This window comes from Panicum virgatum, chromosome 7K (genome assembly GCF_016808335.1).
Source record: "Panicum virgatum strain AP13 chromosome 7K, P.virgatum_v5, whole genome shotgun sequence".
NCBI lineage: Eukaryota > Viridiplantae > Streptophyta > Magnoliopsida > Poales > Poaceae > Panicum > Panicum virgatum.
Window position 1 is genome coordinate 21011689 of NC_053142.1, and position 24476 is coordinate 21036164.

Below are 24476 nucleotides of genomic sequence, written 5' to 3' on the forward strand. Positions count from 1 at the left end.
GGGTTACCAGGGATGCTTGAGCTAGACCGGCAGATACCAATTGCCTGTCCTCTTTCACTCGTCTAATCGCGTGTCAAGTCAGTGCAGTTTCCTGGCACGCAAGGAATATGTTACATCCAGTTTGCCAATATTCTACGGTCTTTGGCAAAGTGACGATAAGTTTGTTGACTAATGACTCCCGCAGATGTTTTCTCTGGCATTTGTGGTTCAGGAACCAGATTGGACATCATAGTTGCTTCAGCAATCTGTCTCAACTCTCGAGTTGGGACGGCATAGACTCTCCGCGCCTCCTGCTCGGGCACTACATGGCACGGGCGGCGCCGGCGCTCGGCGGAGGCAGCCACGCCGCGCACCGGACTGCCCGACAGAGGCCGCCTCGCCCGCACCGCATGGCGCTCGGTCGGCCGCACAGGCACGACCGCCTCGGGCCTCGACGCCACGGTGCCAGCTGCCAGCCTCCACTCCGCGACGGAGCTCCATGTTTGCTGCACTATTTTTGCTCTCCATGGTTGACTGGTGGTTGGAAATGTTGTTGCTGACTTGCTAGTTTGTAAAAAAAAAAAAATCGGGTTTCAGATTATCCGTCGGGTTTCGAATATCTGCGGGTTTCGGTTTTGGGCATAGATTCTCACCCGAATCAAAGTTCGCGTCGGGTTCGGGTTTTAAGTTCGGGTTTCGGTTTTGGGTACCTAGACACTCCACCCGAATCGAATCCGACCCGTTGCCATCGTTAGAGTGAACAAGATTTTTAACGCAATAGTTTTATATAGCACGGAGGAGAACATATCGTTTCTCTTTTCAATTTTTAACCACGAGTCAACAGCTAACAGCTAACAGATAAAAGAAATAATATGTATCTTCCTGAGTTAAGTTGTGCCTAGAACACCTGGATCCTCCAGTCCATCCATTAAGAATAGGTTTTTTTTTCATTGCGAATTTCTTACCATTGATAACAAGGTTTATACTCCATCCGTTCCAAATTATAAGACATCCCAAGAATCTTGAAGAGTCAAAGCAATCTCAAGTTTGACAAAGATTATAGAGAGAAATATAAAAATTTATAATATCAAATTGATGTACTATAAAAATATAACTAATAAAGAATCTAATGGTACTTAGTTTATATAATAAATGCTATTATTCTATTATATAAATTTGGTCAAACATAAAAAACTTTGACCCTCCAAAATTGTTGAAATGTCTTATAATTTGGAACACATGGAGTAGTAATTATATTGCATACATTAAAAAAGAGTACATCCTGCTACCTCAAGATACTGGTACCAATTAGAAATGTTAAAAGCCAACTTTTTTAATCCAAGTACATCCTGCTACCTCAAGATACCAGTACCAAGTACAAATGCTAAAATCCGACATTTAATCTTTCATAATTCTTTTTAATATTCTATATACATATAGCATGCATTCAAAAAATGTACATCACTACTACATAAATCTTAACCGAGGCGATCAAAAAGCATTAACCGGGGCGGTTTTTGCAACCACCTCGGTCGTAAGGCCTCGGTTAATCGGTTAATGCATTAACTAGGCGGTTTTTTATAATGCAACCGCCTCGGTTAATCGAATAAAAAAAGAAACCCACGGGCCAGGGATGCCGCCGCCCCCGCGCCCCCGCTCACTCTACCACCGGGGGACGTCGGATCTGAGCTTGCCGCCCTGTGCTGCTACCGCATCCGTGGCCGTTGCCGTCGAATCCACGGCGTCGAGCTCCACCCGCTGCTCTCGCTCCGGGCTTCTGCCTCCGCTTCGGGCCGCCGTCGCAGCTCCGCCCGCTCGAGATAGCTTTCCCACGAAGCCATCAAAATGGCCAGTATGTTGCTTGTATTCTTTCCAATGGGTCAAGATAGGAACTTTACCCCTGACAATAACACCAACCTCTGATGCAAACTTAGCAGCCTGCATCGGTTCATGCGGCCTTAGGTTCCCCTCAGCAACAGTTACGGGCAACCTTCTCCCTATATCTTTGGTCATACTGTCAAGCATAACTCCTCTGGTTGCTTCCCTCGCCTTTCTCGGGCCACCTCTTTGTGTAGGTACTGCAATTCAAATTCTCATTATTGAACAAGTATAGAAATATTAGCGCAACAATCTTGAGGGTAACATAGGAACCAACCATCATATCTGGGATCCGACTGCCAGGGGTCTGTATTCTGCTCGGTCTCATCTTCGTCCAGGTCATTACCAGCATATGCATATGACCAGTCTCTTAGATGACTTGAACGATTTTCTACAACTACTGGCGATTCTGCCTGCACAGCATTGTCACCACCGTACTATTTTCTGTGATCGGTGATATGTCGGCACATGCTGTTCAGGTGCTCCTGTTGTCTTTAGCCTTTTCAGTATCCTTGATGAACCTGCAAGAATAACATCTGGTGGTGGGATTGACCTGACGCTCTTAGATTGTCTGCCTCCAGGAGCCATGGCAGCAATTGTTTTCCTCATCTTTGCACACACCTTGCTTCGCCAAGTTGGTACAGATCCCTGATGAATAAAAAAATAGAAGTTATTGAAGTGAATAATAAGAAGCAACAACTTCTGCGATATGGCGCATAAAAGAAGATCGTACTCATGAAGAAAGGGGCCCAAAGTCTCAAATATGGCACATAAAAGAAAAAAAAGGTGATGAGGTAGAGGTTGCATCGGTTAACCTGATTTTTATTCTGCCCATGGAATTCAAAGTTTCATCTGATGAAGCGGTATAGAAAACCATGGCACAATTGTCATGCAAGCAACGTTCGATAAACTAGGTGACAAAGAGAGCAAACATCTCAGGCCATTATTCATGAAGGGAGACATTAATGGCAAGCCGATGACCAAGATGTTTGTTGATGGAGGAGCAGCGGTAGACATCATGCCATATATGACGTGCCAAAAGCTTGGGCTTTGAGGGTGCAGTTTCTCCATGCACGGGACATTCTGCATTGATCTGACGATTGGAAGTAAGGCTCTACCAACTATGTTCTTTGTCATCAAAGGCATGGGATCTTACAGTACACTCCCATGCAGAGACTAGATTCATGCCAACTGTTGCATACCATCTACCATGCATCAGTGTATTATGCAGTGGATTGAGGATTCCATGGAAGTTGTGCATGCTGACTCATCTTTCAGCATCGCAACAGCCGATCCGGAGGTCTGGAGTGGTGTGGGCATGAGATGTGTATCTGGAGAAACCTAGGAAAGTGAGATCCTAAAGATGGCCAATTTCAAATTGGATACGGTCTAACAAATCGGCTCAGAAGAGTCATCTTGAACATCTATCTGGGTGCAAGCCATAGCTAATACTATGTATCGCCTTTAGCATAAAAAAATATTGTAGAAAATTGCATCTGCTAACCGATTGTTATGAGCATCGGTTTACATGGCCGATATGATATATATCGCCCTTAGTGCAAAAAACATCTACAAACAAGATTTTTCATTTTGATGATATCTTGTTTGTTCATCAAGTAATCGGCTGAATTGCCTTTCAAAGATTGGGAATGATTGTTTAATTGTCTGCTACCTATTTATTGGCATTGAAATAAGTTGTGTTACTCGGATCCGGTCGTTCAATATGCTGTTGTCAGGCTTGATCGTCTTCCAGCCTATTGATCTTGATATGTTTTGTCTTCTATTAGAAGTTCCATCTGATTTTGAGCAATAAATATTGTGGACAAAATATTGATCGATAAGATCGAGGTTGCATGATTTCATCAGTTATCTCAGAGTCAGAGAAAAGTTTTGCTTCCAGAGTGATTGGCTCAGATTCAGTTTATTATTGTTCTTGGCCAATTGATAGCCGTAGCAAGAGATGAAGTCTGATATGGAGGTCCATTATTTTAGTAAAATGACTTTTGCCCAATTGGCTGAGCACTTTCTGGATCAGTGAAGACCTGATGGACATTTCTCATTTATGAAGCTGGTAATTTAATTCAGGAGATGCGGTTTCAAAAGGGATAGTTATCTTAAGTTAATTGAGGATTGTTCAGAGTATTGCTGCAGTCGGCTTGATAAGTCAGTGTGAACTTTTTGGAGATTCTGAAGAAACGTGGTGGAGCATTGATAGTATGCTGCATGGTTAATTCAGTTGACTATCTTCATACAAGGGAAATTTGTGCATATTAGAAAGTCAGAGCACAAATAAAGAGGAAGAGCCGATTGATTCATCAGAGATATATTACAAAAGCTGATCCAGTGGATCAGGCATTTACATCGGCTACATATTACTACTACTAATCTATTCATCAGCAAAAACATTGTTGATCACATTGCCAACCTGTACTTCATCACTGATGATGGTGACAACACCATCAAGATCATCGCCGAGCTCTTCAGATTCTTCCCTTGCTTCACAGTGGGGGAAAATAGGATGCAATATTCTCAGATCATTCTTGGACAGAGTCTGCACCACAGCAAGGGCGACAGTGGCTCCCCGATGGACACCATGTCCAGTGATCTCTTGGACACGATTGGGGATGTCTTGCAGCCAGCAGCAACAGTCTCACCTTGGGCGTTAACCGCTTCTGTGGCAATGGCAGCTGAGGCATAAAGAGCTTGGACTTGCGATTCTAGGGGTGAGGAGAAGATGCAGATAAGAATCAGTCAAAAATTGATATTGTATCAGCTACCATGAGTTGGGCACGAACGGCCTCCAACGCATTGTTAGCGGGCAATTGACCTGCTTGAGATGCCTCCAAGCCGGTCCTGAGGGCTTCGGCCCTGAGGATCTCCGCCACATAGGTTTGGCGGGCTTCATCTTTTTCATGGAGGAGTGTCTGGATGAGCACTCTGATTTCTTCGTCGACACCATGGAGTGGGCTTGGTGGTTTAGAGGAAGAAGAATGATGAGGAGGCGCACTGGAAGCTTCGTCATCTCTGTAGAAACACCAAAGAGCTTATTAAATCTAATCAGGCTACAGTATGTGATAAAGATGGTAGATTCATTACCCCCGGCGACGAAGAGCTGGTGGTTGGTTGGAGAAATCCTCTCCTGTGCGCTTGTTTCCCGCCATTGCTAATGAAGATGGAGGCTAGGATTTTTCTAAGGCAAGGGATCGGAGGCGATGGCCGATGGGGCTTGATGACAAGTGGGGCCTGATGGCAGCAAATGTGGGATCCCGTGTAGCGTGAGCTATCCCGTGCGGCTCATGCATGTGCGGTCAAGATGTGTGTTGTGCTAGGCGTGTATGTTCTTGTGTCCATGAGGTGCTTGAGGAAAAGCCAAGATGGCTGGCAGCGATGCGCACACGGAGCTTCGCGGTGCTGGCTTGCGATGACTGTGCGAGGCACGGCCGCGGTGAGGTGGCAGAAGGATGGAACGAGGCAAGGCGGTGGCGAGCGAGGAGAGTTCTCGCTCGAAAAGTTCAAAAAGTCAAGTTCCTCAGTGATAAGCAAGTCCTACCAGAGCCATATGTCATACACCATGAGAAAACCTTATACATATGTTGCTTGTCGTTCTGTTGAGTTTTGTCAAATCTTGTGACAATAATGAGAATCTCTTCATGCTTTCTCGATCATAAGCACGTACACATCCCCATCCATTTGCGACATTTCTATACTGGGAATTAGCTTCACCACCATCCACCAATAAATGCTCCATGTTTTGGCAAACTCTCCCTTAGAACATCCTTGAAATAAATATGGTGTTGATTATGGTTGCCTCAAAAAGAGAAAAGATGGCATGTCAAAGAAGCATGGCCCAAAAAAAAAGAGAGAGAAAGATAGGGATAGCCATATCAAGAGAGAGAGAGAGAAGAGATCATCACGGGATGATAAAAGAGAGAGGGAACCAATGCTTTAAGGAGTAAGTCATAACACCGTTCATTCATCCATCCATCCACACACTTGCACCTTTTGATCGAGATTGCATGACTTGTGTTGACACCCAAAATTGGCACGACTAAGGTTTTCTGGACAATCTGGACAGACCAGTCAGACCTCTCCTATGAACCGGTCAGACCGGTCTAGACAAGTTTGTCAAATTGCAAATTGGACTGCACCATTGCGTAGATCTCGTCGAGACGATCGAAATGCATATATAGAACATCCAATTCGGAGTCCAAATGAAGAAGTTATGCCTCCCGGAAGACCTGCACCCCGGTCTGACCGCCCTGGACAGACCGGTCCAGGGCGGTCAGACCGGTCCGAAATGCCCAGTCCGAGTTAGGAGTTGTATTTTGACACGGGATTTGATAGGGTTCCGACTTCTAACGGGTACAGACCTCCCCACCCTATATATATGAAGGGCCACGGCCGATTGATGGTAATCCCAATCGATTCACACATTTATCCTTTACTTTTTACCTCCAAACCCTAACTTTTCCAATCTCATCTGCTGTTCTTCGCTCGTCTCTACGGCGTTCGAGGATGTTCTGAGTAGCCTACTGATCTCAGAGCAACCCTAGATCCACGAGCTCCGACGGGGTCCCTCCCGAGCTCGAGGTTTTAGGTTTTCGTGGCGTTCTCTGTAGAGCCGGTCTGACCGGTTGCCGTAACCGGTCTGACCGGTCGGCGCGGGGAGCCCGTTGGTGAAGATCGTGTCGATGATCTGCGCGTTCTAGCACTTTCGAGTGTGTTGGCGCAAATTAGTGGCAACACACTTTTTGGCGACTCCGCTGGGGACAGATTAATCTGGTTTTTAAACCGGTCTAATCTAGTTCTCAAAGAAGATGGGCGTCATCACCGACCTCGACGAAGGCAACATCTCCACATCTATCGAGGAACTCAGCGAGGAGGAGCGCCAAGAGTACTTGGTGGTCAGGGAGCACTTCAAAGCACAATTCTTGAAGGGATTCAAGAAAAATCAGCAAGGCCAGGTCACGAGGGTTCAAGACTTTGTGATGCCCTCCTTCACGCTCAAGAATAAGCAAGTCGAGGTAATAAGCAATGTAAGCACTTCATCTTCCGACTTGTTTAGCCAATTATCATCTATTATGGATAAGAAAATTGCTGATATATATAAGCCCATGAATGATTTAAAAGATCAAATAGATATCATGAAAAAAGGCAAATCCGTAGATGATAATTGTGCTTTCCAAACTGTTAATTCATCGGCTATGCCAGGATCTGTTCAAGAACCACTATATGGCATGCCGACGAACTATTCTGCAGGGCAAACATCACCATTGCAGCTGGTACAGCCGAATGCGGCTGGACCGGTCAGACCGGTCCAACAGACTAGTCAGACTGGTGCGATGGTGGTCAGCCCAGTAACATCTACACCGAACACGTCTACTCTTTGCTCGGCAATCCTTAGCCGAACCAATGAGATGACAAATTGTGTGCAACCTTCTTCACAAGAATCTGGTTCTCCACATGAACCTATTCTTGTTAATGTACATGGAAATTCTACGGGGCATGCACCGATAAGTTCGGTTCAGATGATGGTACAAGATAATTCTATAGAACATCGTCTTACTTCTGTAGCACAAGCATCCACGAGTGGTAGATGCAAAGCCGATCCCGCTAGGTTAAAAGAGGATCCGGCTAGTGCGATGAAAACTAAATTCGGTGTGGATATAGGTAATTCTACATTATACCAAAAGCCATATCCTGTTGAATTTGATTTAGTTTCTTTTCCTGCTGGTTGGTGTGTTCCTGATTTTGTGAAATTTAGTGGTGATGATAATAAAGCACCTTGGGAGCACATTGACCAATATATCTTACAACTGGGAAAAACTGGTTTTCATGAGGCTTTGCGCATTCGCTTATTTTCATTATCTTTGACTGGAACCGCTTTTTCTTGGTTTTCTTCATTGGCCCCGAATTCTATTCAATCTTGGAATCAGTTGGAACGTGAGTTTCATGATCGTTTTTATAATGGGCACAATGAAGCTAAACTGTCGGATTTGGCATCGGTTAGGCAAGGCCAAGATGAGCCTGCTTCGGATTACTTCCAAAGTTTTAAAGATATCAAAAACCGATGTTTAAATTTAACAATTTCTGAAAAGGTATTAGCTGATTTGGCTTTTGATGGTTTGCGTTCTTATTTGAAAAAAGAACTCGAAGGCTTTGAGTACCACACTGTTAATTATTTGCACATGAAAGTCTTGGGTTTAGAATTTAGACTCCAGAGCGCAAAAGATGCCCATAATACTCATCGGTCCATACATGTCGATTGTAAATCTGATTCTGACGATGAGAAAAAGGAAGCTTATGTTGCTGAATTCATATGGCCATCAGATGCTAAGCCATGTTCTTGTTCATCGCTTAAGCCGATTCCAAAGAATCGGCAAGAACAAGCTCGTTTCACTTTTGATGTTTCTAAGTGTGATCGTATATTTGATGAATTGCTTAGAAGCGGAAACATCAAGTTGTCTCATGTCATACCGCTGCTTGAGGAGCTGAAGCGGCATGCATATTGCAAGTGGCATAATACTTTTTTCTCATGCAACTAATGATTGCAATATCTTTCGTCGAAAAATCCAATCGGCCGTTAATGAAGGACGATTGGTAATGCATGAGGTAAAAGATGACAAGGCGTCATTCCCTGTTCGTATGATTGATTTGGATAATGTCAAGGTACTCATTCGGCCGGAACAAGCCAAAGGAGCAAAAGGGAAAAATATTATCGTTGGTGAGCCAAGGCCGAAAAATATCAATGACAAGATTTAGGCTAGGGAAGTGACGATGGAGAAGACTCCTGATGGAAAGGAGTCACTGAAGATCACTGTCAAAGCTTCAAGACCCGGGGGGCAAGAAAGTTGCTCTCAAAAGACAAGTCGGCCTGCAACGCAGGCACGACCGGTCAGACCGGTCGCCTCAACCGGTCAGACCGGTCAGACAAAAGGCCGGCCCAGAATTTTCAAGCCTAAGCGGCCGGAAGGAGGTACTCAGAAGGTTAATGAGTCAAAGGTGCAGGGGAGTTTTACAAAGCAGAAGCTCACCTTCGCTCAGTTACTGCACAAATACACAAAGGCCGTTCCAAAAGATCGGCCACTAAAAAAAGAACCAAGTTCGCCTCCGCGTCAAGGAAAGCGTTCTTCTCCTAGGAGAGAATCCAGCAAGCGTAGGGGTGATAGCACTACAGTATTGCCTCCTCAGAAGGTGTATGCTGATATGTCATGGGCGTCACCGGCATCGGGTTTTTCTTGTCCTACATGGGGGCATGAAGGAATTTGGATGTATTGTTATCCGATGCTATACCCACCATCTCACCACAGGGAGGAGGATCACAGAAGGCCTGTGTTCGGCAAGGTTGCACGACCAGTGCATGACCGATTGAGATCCAACCAATCAAGTCAGAGGCGACAGCCTGCACCAGTCAGACCGGTCGCCGCTGACCGGTTAGACCGGTCTCATCAGAGGCCGGGCAAAGCTCATTCTCCGAGACAGGTTTACCGTGTCAAGGAGAAGAAAGAAGAGGTACAACCCACTATTGATCTAGAGAAAGCTAAAGCCGATGATGTTGTGCAAATCGGCAATATCAAAGTGGTTGTCAATGATGTGGGTACAAGGCCGATGGTTTTTGGTAAATCGGTCAATCCTTCTATCCAAAGGCCGATCATGGACAATGATCATAAGGCCAGCAGCAGTAACTCGATATTAAAGTACTTTCAGCCAAGATGGTGTCCTTCAGGGTTGACTCGTACTCAAAGAAGGAAGCTGCAATGTCTACGTGCTCGGGAGAAGATGGAAAAAGAGTTCAGGAGGCTGAGGGACAAACAATCCAACCACTACAAACCAATGGTCCCTCAAGGCAAGGTATGGAGGGTAAAAGCAGTTGACCAGCCAGCACGACCGGTCAAACCACCTCAGGAGACCGGTCTGACCGGTACAAGCGACCGGTCTAACCGCCCAGAGCAACCGGTCAGACCGGTTGAGGTTGCAGCAGAACAGAAAGCTGAATTGGAATTGCCTGTTTTGGCTCTTTGCGATAGAGAAACACCGCTAGCATTCTCGGTACAAGGCAATGAAGAGCTAGTGGAACATGATACTACACCAAAAGTGCAGCAATATGGAGCTCGACGACATTTAAGTGCTCGGGGGGCAAAATATTGGCAAATGATAATTTACCTCATGAAGTTTCTATGCAATAGATCAGTTTGCAAGGGGCTCTCAAGACTTTGATCATGTATTTGAGGTCTTGAGCTGGTTGAAAATTGCAACATTAGCGGATAAAAGCCGAATTAGAAGTTTTTCAATTCGAGCTAGAAAATTAGCAAACTATTTGTAATAAGGCATATTGATGCTCTTACTTCTATTCTTCGGTTAAAGAATGAAACCGAATTTACTTGGGGGGCAGAATAGTAAGAGGTCTTTGAAAAGATCAAGGTTTATTTGTCTTCGCCACCTGTGCTCAAGGCGTCTAGGAGAGGGGTTCCTTTCAGGCTTTAGGTGGCTGCTGAAGACAAGATCATTGTGGCTGTTTTGACTCAAGAAACCGAAGACAAAGAGTATGTCATCACTTATATAAGCCGACGACTTATTGATGCGGAGATAAGGTATACTCTTACTGAGAAGTTATGTTTGTCTCTATTATGCTTATACCAAATTGAAGCATTATCTACTATCTAGTACTTGCATAGTAGTATGTCAAACCGATGTGCTCAAGCGCATGTTACAAAAGCCGATTTTAAGTGATTGAATCGGCGAGTGGGCTTATGCTTTAGTTGAATACGATTTTGCTTGTGAATCCTTGGAATCTATGAGAGGCCAAATCATAGCGGATTTCATTGTTGAGCATTGGATTAATGATAAGCATGCTTTGGGAATCGGCTATGTTACTTGCACACCACGGAATTATATTTTGATAGATCGGTTTGTGATGATGGTCAAAGAATTGGTGCTGTCTTGATTTCTCCACGGAATTATATTGCTATGGCTAAGCAAGCATCTGGCTAATAAATTATGAAGAAATATTTTCATATTCGAAAGCCGATGCAAGCAAAACCCAAGTTGCAGGATCTGGGCGAATCGGTCCGACCGGTCGATGCAACCGGTCTGACCGCCTAGACCGGTCTGACTAGTCATGAGACCGGTCTGACCGTCCAGACTGTTGGAGACACCAATTCGGCTATGAAAGGTGATTCATCACTAAAGCCGAAGATCAGGACTGGAGGGTTCCTGTAATATCCTATCTAAAGATCTTGGTCGCGGTGCAGAAAAGGATATTTGGCGGATAACACTTAAAAATGTTTTAGTCAACGATAAGCTCTATCGTTGAATAGCCGAATATTTATTTCTTAAATGTTTAAGCTCAGATCAGGCCAAAGTTGCCATGAGGAATGTTCATGAAGATGTTTGTGGTACACATCGATCGGCTCCCGGGATGAAGTGGTTGTTTGATAGAGCCGGTTTGTATTAGTATACCATGAACTTTGATTGTTTCAAGAAGTATAAAAGGGTGTGAAGAGTATCAACGGTTTGGTGATTTACTATTGGTGCCCGCTGTGATGATACATCCTATTATCAAATCATGGTCGTTCCGATGTTGAGGATTGGATTTCATTGTTCAAATTAATCCTCCATCTTCGAAGAGGCATTGCTTCGTGTTAGTTGCTACAAATTATTTTACTAAATGGACCGAAGCAGTTCCTTTGAAGGACATGATTCACAGCCGAGGTTGTATATATTCAGGGTTGTCTCACTTATACAAGATGACATGACCGATATATGATATCGTCCTTCAAAGCAAGATATGATTGGTGCGTAGGTGCTTCTTGTTGTTCAAGCGCATTTTTGGGCTTGGAGATATGTTTCTTAGTACGCAAGCTATACTAAGAAACAGGGGGGCATATGTTGACACCCAAAATTGGCACGACTAAAGTTTTCTGGACAATCTGGACAGACCGGTCAGACCTCTCATATGAACCGGTCAGACCGGTCTAGACAAGTTTGTCAAATTTCAAATTGGACAACACCATTGCGTAGATCTCGTCGAGACGATCGAAATGCATATATAGAACGTCCAATTCGGAGTCCAGATGAAGGAGTTATGCCTCCCGGAAGACCTGCACCCCGGTCTGACTGGTCAGACCGGTCCAGAGACCGGTCAGACCGGTCCGAAACGCCCAGTCCGAGTTAGGAGTTGTATTTTGACATGAGATTTGATAGGGTTCCGACTTCTAATGGGTACAGACCTCCCCACCCTATATATATGAAGGGTCACGGCCGATTGAGGGTAATCCCAATCGATTCACACATTTATCCTTTACTTTTTACCTCCAAACCCTAACTTTTCCAATCTCATCTGCTGTTCTTCGCTCGTCTCTACGGCGTTCGAGGATGTTCTGAGTAGCCTGCTGATCTCAGAGCAACCATAGATCCACGAGCTCCGATGGGGTCCCTCCCGAGCTCGAGGTTTTAGGTTTTCGCGGCGTTCTCTGTAGAACCGGTCTGACCGGTTGCCGTAACCGGTCTGACCGGTCAGCGCGGGGAGCCCATTGGTGAAGATCGTGTTGACGATCTGCGCGTTCTAGCGCTTTTGAGTGTGTTGGCGCAAATTAGTGTCAACAACTTGTTTCTCCATGGATCCGCTTTTTGACTTTACAATATATGGAGTGCAAGTATGCCCTGTTCTTACCCTACCTTGAGCTCCACAAAAGTTTTACCCATAGTAGGAAAGACCGAAGGCAATCACTGCCCTAGTGCGGATAATAAAAGTTGAATGCTTTGAGAGAATCATTTTAGGGAACTTGGCCACGTTTTCGAAAATCTTCAAAAAATATCTCCAGATGGATTGTAGATCTACGAACAAGTAAGTGTTGCTTTATGAGCCGTTCTAACTCTCAACAGCACAAGACAAGGAGATAGCTAACAAGCCCCATGGATAAGTAAGGTATTAGAGAAAATGTATCAAAGCCAACTCATTTAATCTTACAGATGAATATCTTTGCTATAGACTATGACACGACAGGTAGGTTAGAGTCAAAGTGATTTTCTGATCAACAACCCGATTTGTCCTATATTGCTCGGGATGAGCAAAGGACAGCTTGGGGGATCTTGTTGACGCTCACTAACGACCATTTCCAGGCGTCAATTTGATAAGAAAATCATGAGTTTACATTTCTTACACACATCTTTATCCAAATAAATCTCTAAACCACACTTTACCTTTTGAAATATGCAAGATGTATTTTTGAGCTAATATGCAGGTTACAAGCACACTTTGGCTCAACATAAAATCGCAAAAAATATCAAAGCGCGGAATCAGGCTCAAATGGACCAAGTGTAGCCCAAGAACCAAGTCAAAACCAGTCAAGGCAAGCCAATCCCCGGTGTTAAGACAAAAGGAGGCTCAGGACAGTCCAGCCCCTAGCAGTTGGGGCCACTAGGTGGCCGATTGACCACCCTGGTCGGCTGATGGCCCAGTGGGCCCCACTACCTTCAACTGGCCACGTGGAGGCTTGGCATTGGCTCACAATGTCAGTTCACCGAGGAATGAGTTCTGCTCGGCCGTGGCTCCCTCCTATAAATACAAGGGGAGGGTAAGGAATGAACACAAACACACACACACACACACACACACACACACACGCACACACACACACACACACACCTCACCTCTCACTCACCTCAAGTGCAATATTGCTTAGTCTATAGGCTTAGTGGTGTTTAGGAGAAATCTAGGAGTCATCGAATCCCCGAAGTTGCTCGGGAGTTTGGGTATGGGTTCATATCTAGTTCTCTCTTGTAATATTCGGTTCTTTGTAATAGAATTAGACTAAGGTTACTGATATCTGCTTGAAGTATGTTCTGAGTTATCGGATATATACTTCGTGATTAGGTTGTGTTATCTTATGATGCTTGCATTGCATGATCGCCCTGTGCTTGCGATGGTTAATATATTGGACTTAGAACTCTGTCAACTATTCCAGTATTCGTATGTTTGCTCTAGTGTGATGTCTGTCCATCCGGAGGGTGGGCGCTCCACACGGGATGCTAGAGTATCGTTTACTAATGTGGACGTGGTGTCTAGACTAGATAAGTGTTGCTGGATGTCACCCTTTCCCACGGATTGAGAGGTAGCCGGCAGGTGGTTACAGGCCTGTCCGAGCCCTAGTAATCCTCCATATTCGGATTGGGGGGTAGGAGGTACATAAAACTGCCTAGGTGAATGGGCTTCTCCCGTCAGCTAGAGGAGCGGTCTCCTTGTTGTACTAGTTTAATCTCTGACAATCTAACCATAAGATAGCATAGATATAGCTAGCCGAGCACATCTGTCTTGAACTCTAACTACTGTCTTTCTCTCTGCCTATAGCATCTTTTATTTATTTATCTGTGATGGTAGTTTGTGTGTGTGTGTCGCACTACCTCCTACCATGTTATCTATCTTACCTCTGTTTATGCAACTGAATATCCAATCTAGATCAGTTCATTAACTAGCCTATGTCCTTCCATTCGCCGCCTTCCCTGCGGAAATATAAATGACACCAGGGTATACTCCCTGGTAAAATACTACAACAGTATTTTGTGCGCTTGCGGATTCATTCGTGGTTCATGAAATACCTGCCAGTCCCTTGGCGTCTGCGGGCATCGTTGCTGCTCTCTTAGTGGTGACGTTGGTAGGCGCCAACACCTGCGGGGTGCATGTGCCTCCGTGGTGCGGTGCATGGCAGAGGGTGAGGGGGGCCTTCGTCGTGCACCTGTGCCGTGCCTGTGCGTGTGGCGGCAGGCGGGATTGGTGCTGTGCGTGCACTGGTGGGAGGGTCTGGGTGGTTTGGGGCTGATGTGGTGTGGATGGGAGGGTGTGGCGGGCAGGTGAGGATAAGATTTTTGACTTATATAATTAGGGTTGCTAGATGGGATTTTATTGGGCTGAAAGTTTTGGGCCCGATGGAGCACCCCGGGTAAAATTAAGTATCCGCCCTGAACCCACAATGTTTTGGGTACCCGAACCCGCAAATCCGTGGGAAAAAAATTAGAAACTGAACCCGAAACCTGCAAACCCAAAACCCGCGGATATCCGCACCAAACCCGATCCGCTGCCATCCTTAAGGGGAAAGGGCTTGGGTGGCTGCGACCCACCTGATGGCTCGAAGAAGAACGGGCAAGGCTGGGACGAGTTGGAGCCGTGTCGAGTTGTTGCTATGCAGGCTGCGCAGGAATGTTGATGGAGTCTAATAGGGTGTCGGCTTGGTGACGCGGGAGCTCCGGCGACGGCAGCGGCGTTCCTCCCCCTCCTCCTCGGCTCGCTCCGGTTCTCCTTCTTCTCCTCTCCTTCTTCCTCTGCTTCTTGTCCTCTTCTTCCTTCCTTTCGGTTTGTGGCGGCGGCAAGAGGGAAAAGCACCCTAGGGCTCTAGGGTTTGGGGTGTGGCTCCTGGGCTTTATAAGGTGGCCAACTAGATTTGCGTGGCTGGGGGCGGTGGATTTTGGCGTCCGGGCCAGGACACGTGGTGTGGCGCGCCGACGAGTGCATGGTGGGTGGTTTCGCTAGTTTGGTGGCTAGCGCTCGAGGCTAGGGTTTCTCCGGGGGGTTGAGGCGTAGTGTGGGGTGACATTGGCGTGGAGCGGGTAAGGCCATTGCGCTGGTTTGGCACAGAGCGGAGGCATGTCACGCGGTGTCGACAAAAGCAGAGCAGGGCAGCGGTGTGAAGGAGAGGGAGGAACAGGGAAAAGGGAAAGCTGCATGCGGGCCAGCTTATCAGCAATAGCGGTGAATTGAGGCACGGCGAGCTGGACCAACAGCGGCCAAACGGGGTAACAGCCAGAGGTTGTTGGGCCCATAGAGTGGAGGTGGGTTGGGCTGCGTGTGTAGCGGCTGGCAGGCTGGGCCGGTTTGGGTCAGGGTAATGGTTTGGCTATGGGTCGCGGGCTGGACTGGTTAGGCGATTAGGTCTGGTTAGGGGCCTTGGTTTTTGTTAGTGTTTGAATTTAATTTGAAGAGCTTGATTGAAATTAAATCCCACACAAGATAGTTAGCATCTGAATTTAAATTGAAGGCCACACTTCAATTAAATTTCCACACAATTTTAAAACAAGAAAATAAATCCAAACGAATTCAAATAAACAAGATAGATCCAATAAATCCAAACAACTCCAATTATAATCACACTAGCAACTTAATTATCCTTAATTTATTTAAAAATTTTAATTACTAGGAATTTTGGGAGGGTAGAATTCACACTTAGGTGCATCTAGCTATCCAAATTAAAGAGTTGCCTCGAAAAGGCGAAATTTGACATAGTGAAACAACCTAAGGCTAGTTCTAACGTGCATTGCTGATTCCTTTTCTTCCTTTCAGATTCAGAAAAAAAAAGTTCCACGTTTGCTGAAAGCGAACCATGCTGATTCCTTGGGAAGTCTCATGTACAAGTGTGGCCCCTAGGAGCAGCATGGCTACGGATGCAGATGCTCTGATGATATGTGAGGCCAAGACGAGCGCGTTCATGTGGACTAGCGGCTACTTTCACCTTGTCGAATTTGGAGGTGTGATCCCTTTCTCCAGGTAATACGCCTTCTCCGCATCAGCCAATCTGGTGCGGAACAACCGCCATTCCAAATTGCAGCGCGCATTTACCTGTGGATTCAGAGCAAAATTAAAACAGTATAGGAGCAGTGGTGGACGGATCGATCAGAGCTCACGCTCTGAAAAAAAAAATCATGAGATCAGTGGATACTGCCTTACCCCTTTCCATGGTGCTCGTCCATTAACTGCCTCTCCTTGTCAAAATATAGACATTACAGAATCAGGAGGCATTGTGTGGAATCAAGTCTTGTGAGCTGTAGCTATTGTTGCCTATACCTATAGTCTGTACGGTACCTGATTCCCAAGCGAGGGGATGGCTTGATGAACAACCCATTGAGCATCAACAACTCCAATCTTCTCATGAGCAGGCTGTTCAGTTAAAGAAACAAAGCAAAAGGGGCCGGCTCAGCAAAACATGTATGAATGGTTCGTAGTAGCATGAAAATTGCAAAAAATTTAGTAAGCCGAAGATTCATCCAGTACCTCCACGCACCTCCTAAGGGCAAGGTCCATACCCCACCCATGGACCAAATCATTCTGTGGCACACCGTGTCTAAGCATTAGCATACGTTCAAAAAAATAAGCATTAGCATACCAGTTTAAACAAATCCATAAATTAAATTAGCATGTGTTGCATCACCCCACCTGAATCATGTACCATACACAGCGCCATGCATTTCTAGAAAATACGGTCGCCATGATTTCGACAAATCTGCATATCAAATTGAACATGCAAGCAGACGTTGGGCAAAAGGAAAGTAGCTATAATCTAGAACAAAAATTGGGATCCTACGCTGCGCATGGTGTTAGATATCTAGGCAATTTTCGGTATATTTTAATTCCAAATATTAATATCAATTTCATGATATAGATGAGTGATAATGTGTGTACAAGATATGTGCATGTGTTCATGTTATTCTCAATAATAAGCATGAACAAAGAATTAAACCAGAGTAGGTTTAGTAAGTACCCCAAGGCGGGACCAGTGCCGGAGGCACCGGTTGCGCCGTTACCAGCTGGAATAGACATGCTATTCGACTGGTCTTGCTCGAAGTAGCCGAACTATGTCGATGCAGGAAGATGTTCGCAGTGCAGTCCCACGAACGGTTACGCCGGGAAGTAGTCGAAGTAGCCGTCCCACGAACGGTCACGCCGGGAAGTAGACGAAGTAGTCGTTCGCACGAGCGGTTACGCCGGGAAGTAGACGAAGGAGTCGTTCAGGGAGCGAGCAGTCGCGTCAAGACGCTCCCCAAAAACCTAATTGCCCGCGTCCCGTGCAGAACCTTCAGCGAGCAGAGGTTCCGGAGGCCCTGCTCTCGCTAGACCTGTGCGCGCAGTGCTAGCGGTGGGGAAGGCAGAAAGCAGCTGAGGGAGAAGGGAGAGGTCTCCTGAAGAGGAGTACCTGGATGAGTGCTTGAGATGAGTGAGGATGAGAGGAGAGGGTGCTGGTTTATATAGGCACGATATGCCTCAGGTTCAACAAACCTGGACGTCATGAATGACTTTGATGAGCGGCAGTTAATGTGCCTCAGGTTCAACGAACCTGGACGTCGTAAAGAGCCTTCAGTGTCCGGTCATTAGTGATGACATTAACCCTCTGTTTTAATACTCTTTACTGCAAAACATCCTTCTCATCTCAGCACATCACGTCGCACCGCACCGCACCTGCACGTCACGTCCGCACGCGCACGCGCACGCGCACGCGCACCGCCCAGCTCGGCGAGGCGAGCGAGCGCGCGCGTGTGGTTCACCGTCCTCCTCTTACCGGCTTCACAAGTGGTGTACACGAAGTCTACCTTTTAAGTCGGTTGATATCCTCCTCAATTCTCGGTACGGAATTAAGCATTGATTCCCTAGCATTAATAGTGGGCTTTAAATTCTTTTAATGTTTTAGATTGAATGGGCCAAGCCCATTACTCCAACACATGGTGGTAGATGGGGATCAGTGCACCAGCCTGGTCTCTCCTCCGTTTCTCTCAATGAAGCAAAATATTACATGAGAAACTAATATTGATGACACATTTATGGTATTAAGCATTGAGAACTGATATGGATTCAGCTTTACTTGTGAACTTCTTGATCACTTTGTCGTTTGGTCATACGCCATGTTGGTTCTTTGTCAGATTCCAATCCAGGCTGGGAAATTTCTAAACCGTGCTTCCTGACAAGCTCAATGTACCTGGAAAACAGCACCAATGTCTCGTCCTACTCAACATGGACCAAAAAAAAAAGAACAGAAACAATTATATGTTGTTTACGCCTCTGCATTGAAATGCTCGACACCAAGATCCTCGTCCCAGATAAATATGTACTCATAACTAGAGACAACATCTGGATGAAGAAACCGTTTTGCGAACCACCTTATAAAAACAAGAAGTACACAATTTCAAATTCCTAGTCAAATGTCTCATACAAACAGATTAGGTCAGGATGTTATAAAACCTACCATTTTGTCTGTTTCCCAGCACTAACATGGATGGCTCTTCTGGACCATTCAAATTCATCCCATTCGGTAGTGCGACCATCATAATGGAATAGCATAATGGTGAAGTTATCCGAAACCTACATAATAAACTTATATGAATACAAAATGATTACAATTTCATACAGAACAAAGTGACTACCATATCTACTCGGATGCATGGATAAGCTTTGCTACGGCACACCGATTACCTCATATATAGGAGGTAACAGTTTAAATAAATATGAGCCATTGAATTTTATAAGAAATAGAACAATTAATTAAAAGTAAAAAAAGACTGGCGTGCCTTTTCCCCAAATCACGCATGCTGTTAGTTCATTCCGCAAGCTCGTAACGATTCTGCATGGTGGCATGCAGATCACAATGATAGTTCTGTTGGCCGGCTATATTTTACAGTGAAAGAAAATAGACAGAGTTACAAAAGTTGAGAAAATATCCCATTGTTGTCATGAACTTTATTAATTGGGCAAGGTCACGTACCATACAAGTATACAACACACTACATACAGGTCCTTTTTTGCATGTCACGTTACCAGGCATGTACATTAGATCAAGTCCTACTACTAGATTATGTCATGATACATATATATGTGCACCTATCATGCTACAAAAGTAATAGACACCGGCCATGATATGGTTCTAAAAATATTTTTCTAGTCAAGTTTGTCACGCGTATACACGTTATTGTCATCAACATATTTTTTTCGAAGTAATCACACACCGCACGTTTGCTTTTGTTCACGTTAAGGAACAAATCTGAGATCTCAAATAATTCCCATAGCCGGCACATCAACTAATCTGCATGCAAGTTATTAGATCTAATTCTCCATTTTCTAATTTAAATATAAAAATAAATATTAAAACTATTACTTCCTAAGAGGTAATATGGAATTAAATCAACGGCCCACAGTGATTTCAGTGTACCATAGCAAAACCCTTATTTTACATCATTATTTCAGAGCTGATGTCTCATGCACTCAGTTTAAGAAGCTGGTAAACGTGTCAGTAGTTACCTTCTTTACTGCTGCGTCAATATTTGCTTTTTGTGCGATGCCAACTGTGAAGGTAACAAGGTATCTCGGCTGGCTAGTAAGATCCTGAAGCATGACCATATATTTTAGATTGCAGATCACACATCGAAGAGGCTAAAAATAAACAGAATCAAGGGTTACAGCAGAAAAAACCACCAACCTCACTATGTTCACCCCATGATTTTCGGGGATAAAGATCTGTTTCAGGCACAACAATGCCTGGTGGAAGTCTTTCAGCACCTTTTGGGTTTGTAGAAACATAAATCTGCAGATAGTTATGTACAGATTTTTAAAAGATATTGAAAAACAAGGATAGTTCTTAAGCTGTTTGTGTGATACGTAGTGCAGGTACAACAATTGGGCGAAGGCAATGGCTGGTCTACCTTCTATGACTATAAGCAGAGCACCATAGATTTACAGCCTTGGCCTATGTCTTGATCTTAATTTTTTTACACAATGCATGAGGAAGAACTAACAGCAAGGCATGAATTAAATATAAGAAAGTATCAGACACAGTAAAATCAGGGCCTAAGACCGTAGATAACTGATATAACAAAACCAGAAGTACCTTGGGAATTTCGTCATATTTTGGGTCAGAACTTTCCTTAAGACTATTTGCAGATGTCAATGCATGGTTCCACATTGTTTGGGTTGTGATGACAGCACTTCGATCCTCAATGTAGGAGATAACATAGGAAGGGAGATCAAACTGCTAAGGGCGATAGATTAAGATCTTTTACGTTGGTTAGGCTAACTGCAGGGAAGGAGATCACAAACAGGTAACCCAACAAGACGCCAGAAAACGTCGAAAATATGAGTTTCATGCCCTCATTTGACCTTGGTGTGCCGCTGCTGATGAAAGTTAAACAGAATCACGATGCATTACAGCCACTAGCTAGGAGCCATTGTGCAAACTGCAAAGGGCTGAACTTGCATACCTAGGGCAGACACCATTGGGAAGCTTCGCCATGGGAGGTGCCAATGTTTTCTGCAGAGAAAGAACAAGAAACTAGAGCTCCTTAATCGCGCCAACTACCAAACGAATTATTGAGCAATCATGCCTTCATTGGCACAAATGCTTCAGCTAAGCAGCTGATTATGAAGCGATGCAATCGATGCTAGAGCTTACCGGTCAAACGAGATCAAAGGAAATAACCAGAAGGATCGCAGCAGGACTCCGGCCGGCGCAGCAGGTCTGAGGGTGGCTTCGGACAGGGATGGCGGCGGCGCGCCCGCAACAAAGGGGTGGGGTTTCAGAGGGTTTGACGACGGAACCGAGTTTACGCTGACGCGATCTATGGAGTAAACTTTGGACTAAATTTTCATCCCAATTAAAGATCCCACCTAACTCCGACTAAAGTATAGTTTCACCTATTTACGTGTTTAGAAAATTTTCCACCTAAAGTTTAGTTTATGAATTCAAACATGGACTAAAATTTAGTTACCCAGTCCATATTAGACGTCCTAGCTAGGCGATCAACCGTCCGGTAAATCTGGGCCATCCATTTCATTAATTGGAAAGCAATTAACTGGTGATTGCCGGTTTTAATTGGAAAGTCGACTTCCCAACTGCCAGCTGCCTGTCCTAATCTAAACTACAAAAGTCATATTATACTTAAGACACTTTTGATCTCAGTAAAGTATTTAGTTTAACACGTGGGACGCGACTAAGTTCAACACTTTACTAAAGCGAGCATATCAGGTGCAAATCAATCTCTTCGTACAAACTATGCAAACTTCAATCTGGGTCATCAGATCAAAATCCAAGAGGAGGGGCGCAGGGGTGGGAGGGGAGATTTGCAAAAGTGTAATTATCCAATCTAAGGGCGGGCGATTAATTGTAAAATTACTCAATCTCCCATGCTTTTTGGATGTTAATTCGGTGGTTTAAATTGAAGTTTATACGGTTTGCACGGAGAGTGTTTAGATAGAAGATAATGACTAAGGTTCCCCCACTTGGACTCCATAGCTAGGATGACCCCACACACTTAAGAGGGAGGGAGCCGTCATGGACGCTATGACACATGAAGTTTTGTACTCTCAAATAAATATTTATATATACCTATATTTCTAAACCAAGCAATAAATCCTTCGTGCGTTCTTGTTCTTCAGTTTAGTTTTTGGTCCGTCCGTTCACGGACCGCTACTTACCGAGCCGTACTCAAACGTTGCTGCCGCAACCGAGCTCTTGGCGCACACACCAAGAAGTTTCGCATGCCCGCCCAGCTATATCGATGAATCGCCATCACCCGAAGTAGTGGTTGTTGTCGTCACCTCTCGATCCTCAAAAATTCGATGCTGAGCAGCACACTTTTGGTGAAGAACGCGGCTGCTACTGTGGATTTGATTTGGCGTTGAATCTGATTGCACTACTAGAAATTGATGGAGCTTGGAGCAAATGGGGCCGGTGGATCCATGGTAGTGTGGATGAGCTGCTGCAACTTGTGGGTTTGCCGATACGAGGAAGGGAGAAAAGACAGAGAGCTGTGCGGATCAAATTAAGTAGAGCGGACGGTTATAAAGAGCTAACCCCACTGCTTTGGCTCACGGAGGCATATAAGAGATGGAGATGTGTGTTGACAATTAAAATTGGCAGCAGATTAGATCAACCGGTCTGACCGGTCTAGGTGTTGTAGCTGGTCTGACACGACCAACCGGTCTGACTTGTGACACCCTAGGTGTCTGCACAGTAGAACTGCATTTATCTTATGCATCATGTGCTTAATTTGCTTGAACAATGGTCTTATTTTAAAAATAAAAGGTTAATTGTGTAAATATGATTTGATGCAACATCCTTCCTATAATTTAATTTGAATAGGGTGGGCAAATGTTGCTTTTATGGAGGGTTTCTTTGTAAAATTCCGTGTAATCATTACATGGCAAGAAATTTTACTTTTCAATCTGAAATTAAGGTGAATTTGCTTTGTAAAAGATGAAAGTCCATTAAATTCAAAATCCTTTCTATGTTTTCAAAATAATCTTTCAACCTTTGGTCAAATCAAATTTTGCATAACATCAAAGTTGTAGATCTTGAAAAGTTGAACAACTTTCATGTTGGTCATTTTTTCATTTGAGCCCTAGTTTAGTAGTTATTTTTGTTTTACAGTAGGACCCCTAAACTTTTTTGAAATTGCAAACAAGTCCAGCTGTCATCTTCCTCCTCTCTCTCTGCCTCCTCTGCCGCCGGCGCAGAGCGGCGCCGCCGCCGCTCAGGAAGGCCAGGAGGCCACCTCCTGCTGCTCCACCGCCACACGCGGCACCCCCGCAACCCCTGGCCCCACTCCACCCGTGCTGGAGCCCCTTTTCCCTCGGCCACGCTACCCCGGTCGTGCTCCGCGGCCGCCACATCGCCGCCGCCGTGGCAAGCTCGGGGAAGAGCCCCGACTCCCCTTCTCTCGTGCACTTCAGCGCCAGGGGAACCCTCGCATCCCTTTCCCCTCTTTCCCTTGCCAGTTCCCCGCCCCAAACCTCCAGAACGCCGCCACCGCTCGCCCGAACGCCGGCGAGCTTGAGCTCACCGTCGCCCCGGTCCTCCACGGCCGCTCCGCCCGCGCAGACCCCACCTTCAGCTCCACCTCTCTCTCGCGCAATTCCCCGGCCACTCCTCTCCCACCCTCGACCGCCGGAGCATCCTCGCCGTCGTTCCCCTACGCCGACCGCCACTGCTCACCGTCGACGAGTCCCCTTCCGACCATCTCCCACCGAGCCAGGGCTACCAAAAGGTGCGGCTCGAGCTCCTCATTGTTTTCCCCCACCTTCCCCTCACCGCCGGTGCCGAACTTCACCGGAATCCGAGCCGAAACGGCGGCTCTGTTCTTGTTTCCCGACGAAGGACCTATTCGTATTTTAGAAACTTGATTCCAGGGGTCCAAGTGTAAAAACGACATGAACTCTAGAACTCAAATCAGTGAAATTTGAAAATGCCTAGAAATTCGTAGAAAAATGAGAAAAATACAAATCTAAATGTTTTGGAATCCTTGTTAAAAGACCTACAAGTTTTGTTACATACACATCTTCAATTTTGGTCTGCATTTTAATCCAAGAAAAAGAATAGAATAAATAGGCTTTAAATGTTCTAAGAGTTGTACTCAGTAACTTCCTGTGATTTTTGGCTAGAATGTGTCTTGCAGTGTTACTAGTACATGATAAAAATTTGAACACCTTTTTACACCATTAACTAGGTCAAAGTTTCAAGATTCATAGATCTACTAGTTTTGCTAATGTATTTATGCTGGTAGAAATATTAAAGTTCTTTATCTGAAACTTTTTCCATCCATGCATGTCACTAAAACTTTGCTATTGCGAAAGTTTGGGAAATTTTAGATCTGTTTAACTATACCTTTGATTTAATTCTTATTAAGTAGGCTTTAATTATAATAAATAGTTTCCTTGTTTAGAAAAATCTGAGAATATTTTTGGAACTCTATTTTGATCATATGTTCATGTCTATAAAATTTTGGATTCAGAAACATTATAGAACTTTCTGTACTAATTGGTTTTACCATATGTGGTTTAATCTTGTCAAAATTATTACTTCTGTTTTATATCT

At 44.9% G+C, this 24476-nt stretch overlaps 1 protein-coding gene across 3 annotated transcripts; it reads right to left on the reverse strand.

Annotated features, from left to right (window-relative positions):
• Nucleotides 1-1928: 1928 nt before the first annotated feature.
• On the reverse strand, nt 1929-21745 carry LOC120640503. 3 transcript variants are annotated; one of them, XM_039916368.1, is made up of 18 exons: nt 21057-21745; nt 20866-20915; nt 20668-20776; nt 20496-20636; nt 20088-20192; nt 19910-19993; nt 18861-18976; nt 18673-18774; nt 18480-18593; nt 18340-18389; nt 17208-17214; nt 17060-17126; nt 16898-16951; nt 16709-16783; nt 16574-16609; nt 16359-16465; nt 2135-2505; nt 1929-2057 (listed from the first exon to the last, which is right to left on the reverse strand). In XM_039916368.1, exons 2-17 carry the CDS (start codon nt 20895-20897, stop codon nt 2463-2465), a joined length of 1242 nt encoding a protein of 413 aa, XP_039772302.1. In that variant the 5' UTR covers nt 20898-20915; nt 21057-21745; the 3' UTR covers nt 1929-2057; nt 2135-2462. The 3 variants fall into 3 exon arrangements, with proteins under 3 accessions (XP_039772302.1, XP_039772301.1, XP_039772303.1); XM_039916367.1 differs by having other exon boundaries at nt 20668-20779; XM_039916369.1 differs by lacking the exons at nt 1929-2057; nt 2135-2505 and having other exon boundaries at nt 16012-16465; nt 20668-20779; nt 21057-21742.
• Between the last annotated feature and the right edge of the window lie 2731 nt (nt 21746-24476).

Excerpts from the sequence above, each read along its gene's own strand:
- LOC120640503 (XM_039916367.1), bottom strand. The coding sequence starts at position 20,897 with ATGGCGAAGCTTCCCAATGGTGTCTGCCCTAG. Across the intron at positions 20,780-20,865 it reads CCCAATGGTGTCTGCCCTAG|CAGCGGCACACCAAGGTCAA; the intron begins GTATGCAAGTTC and ends AACTTTCATCAG. Across the intron at positions 20,637-20,667 it reads CTGCAGTTAGCCTAACCAAC|TTTGATCTCCCTTCCTATGT; the intron begins GTAAAAGATCTT and ends CGCCCTTAGCAG.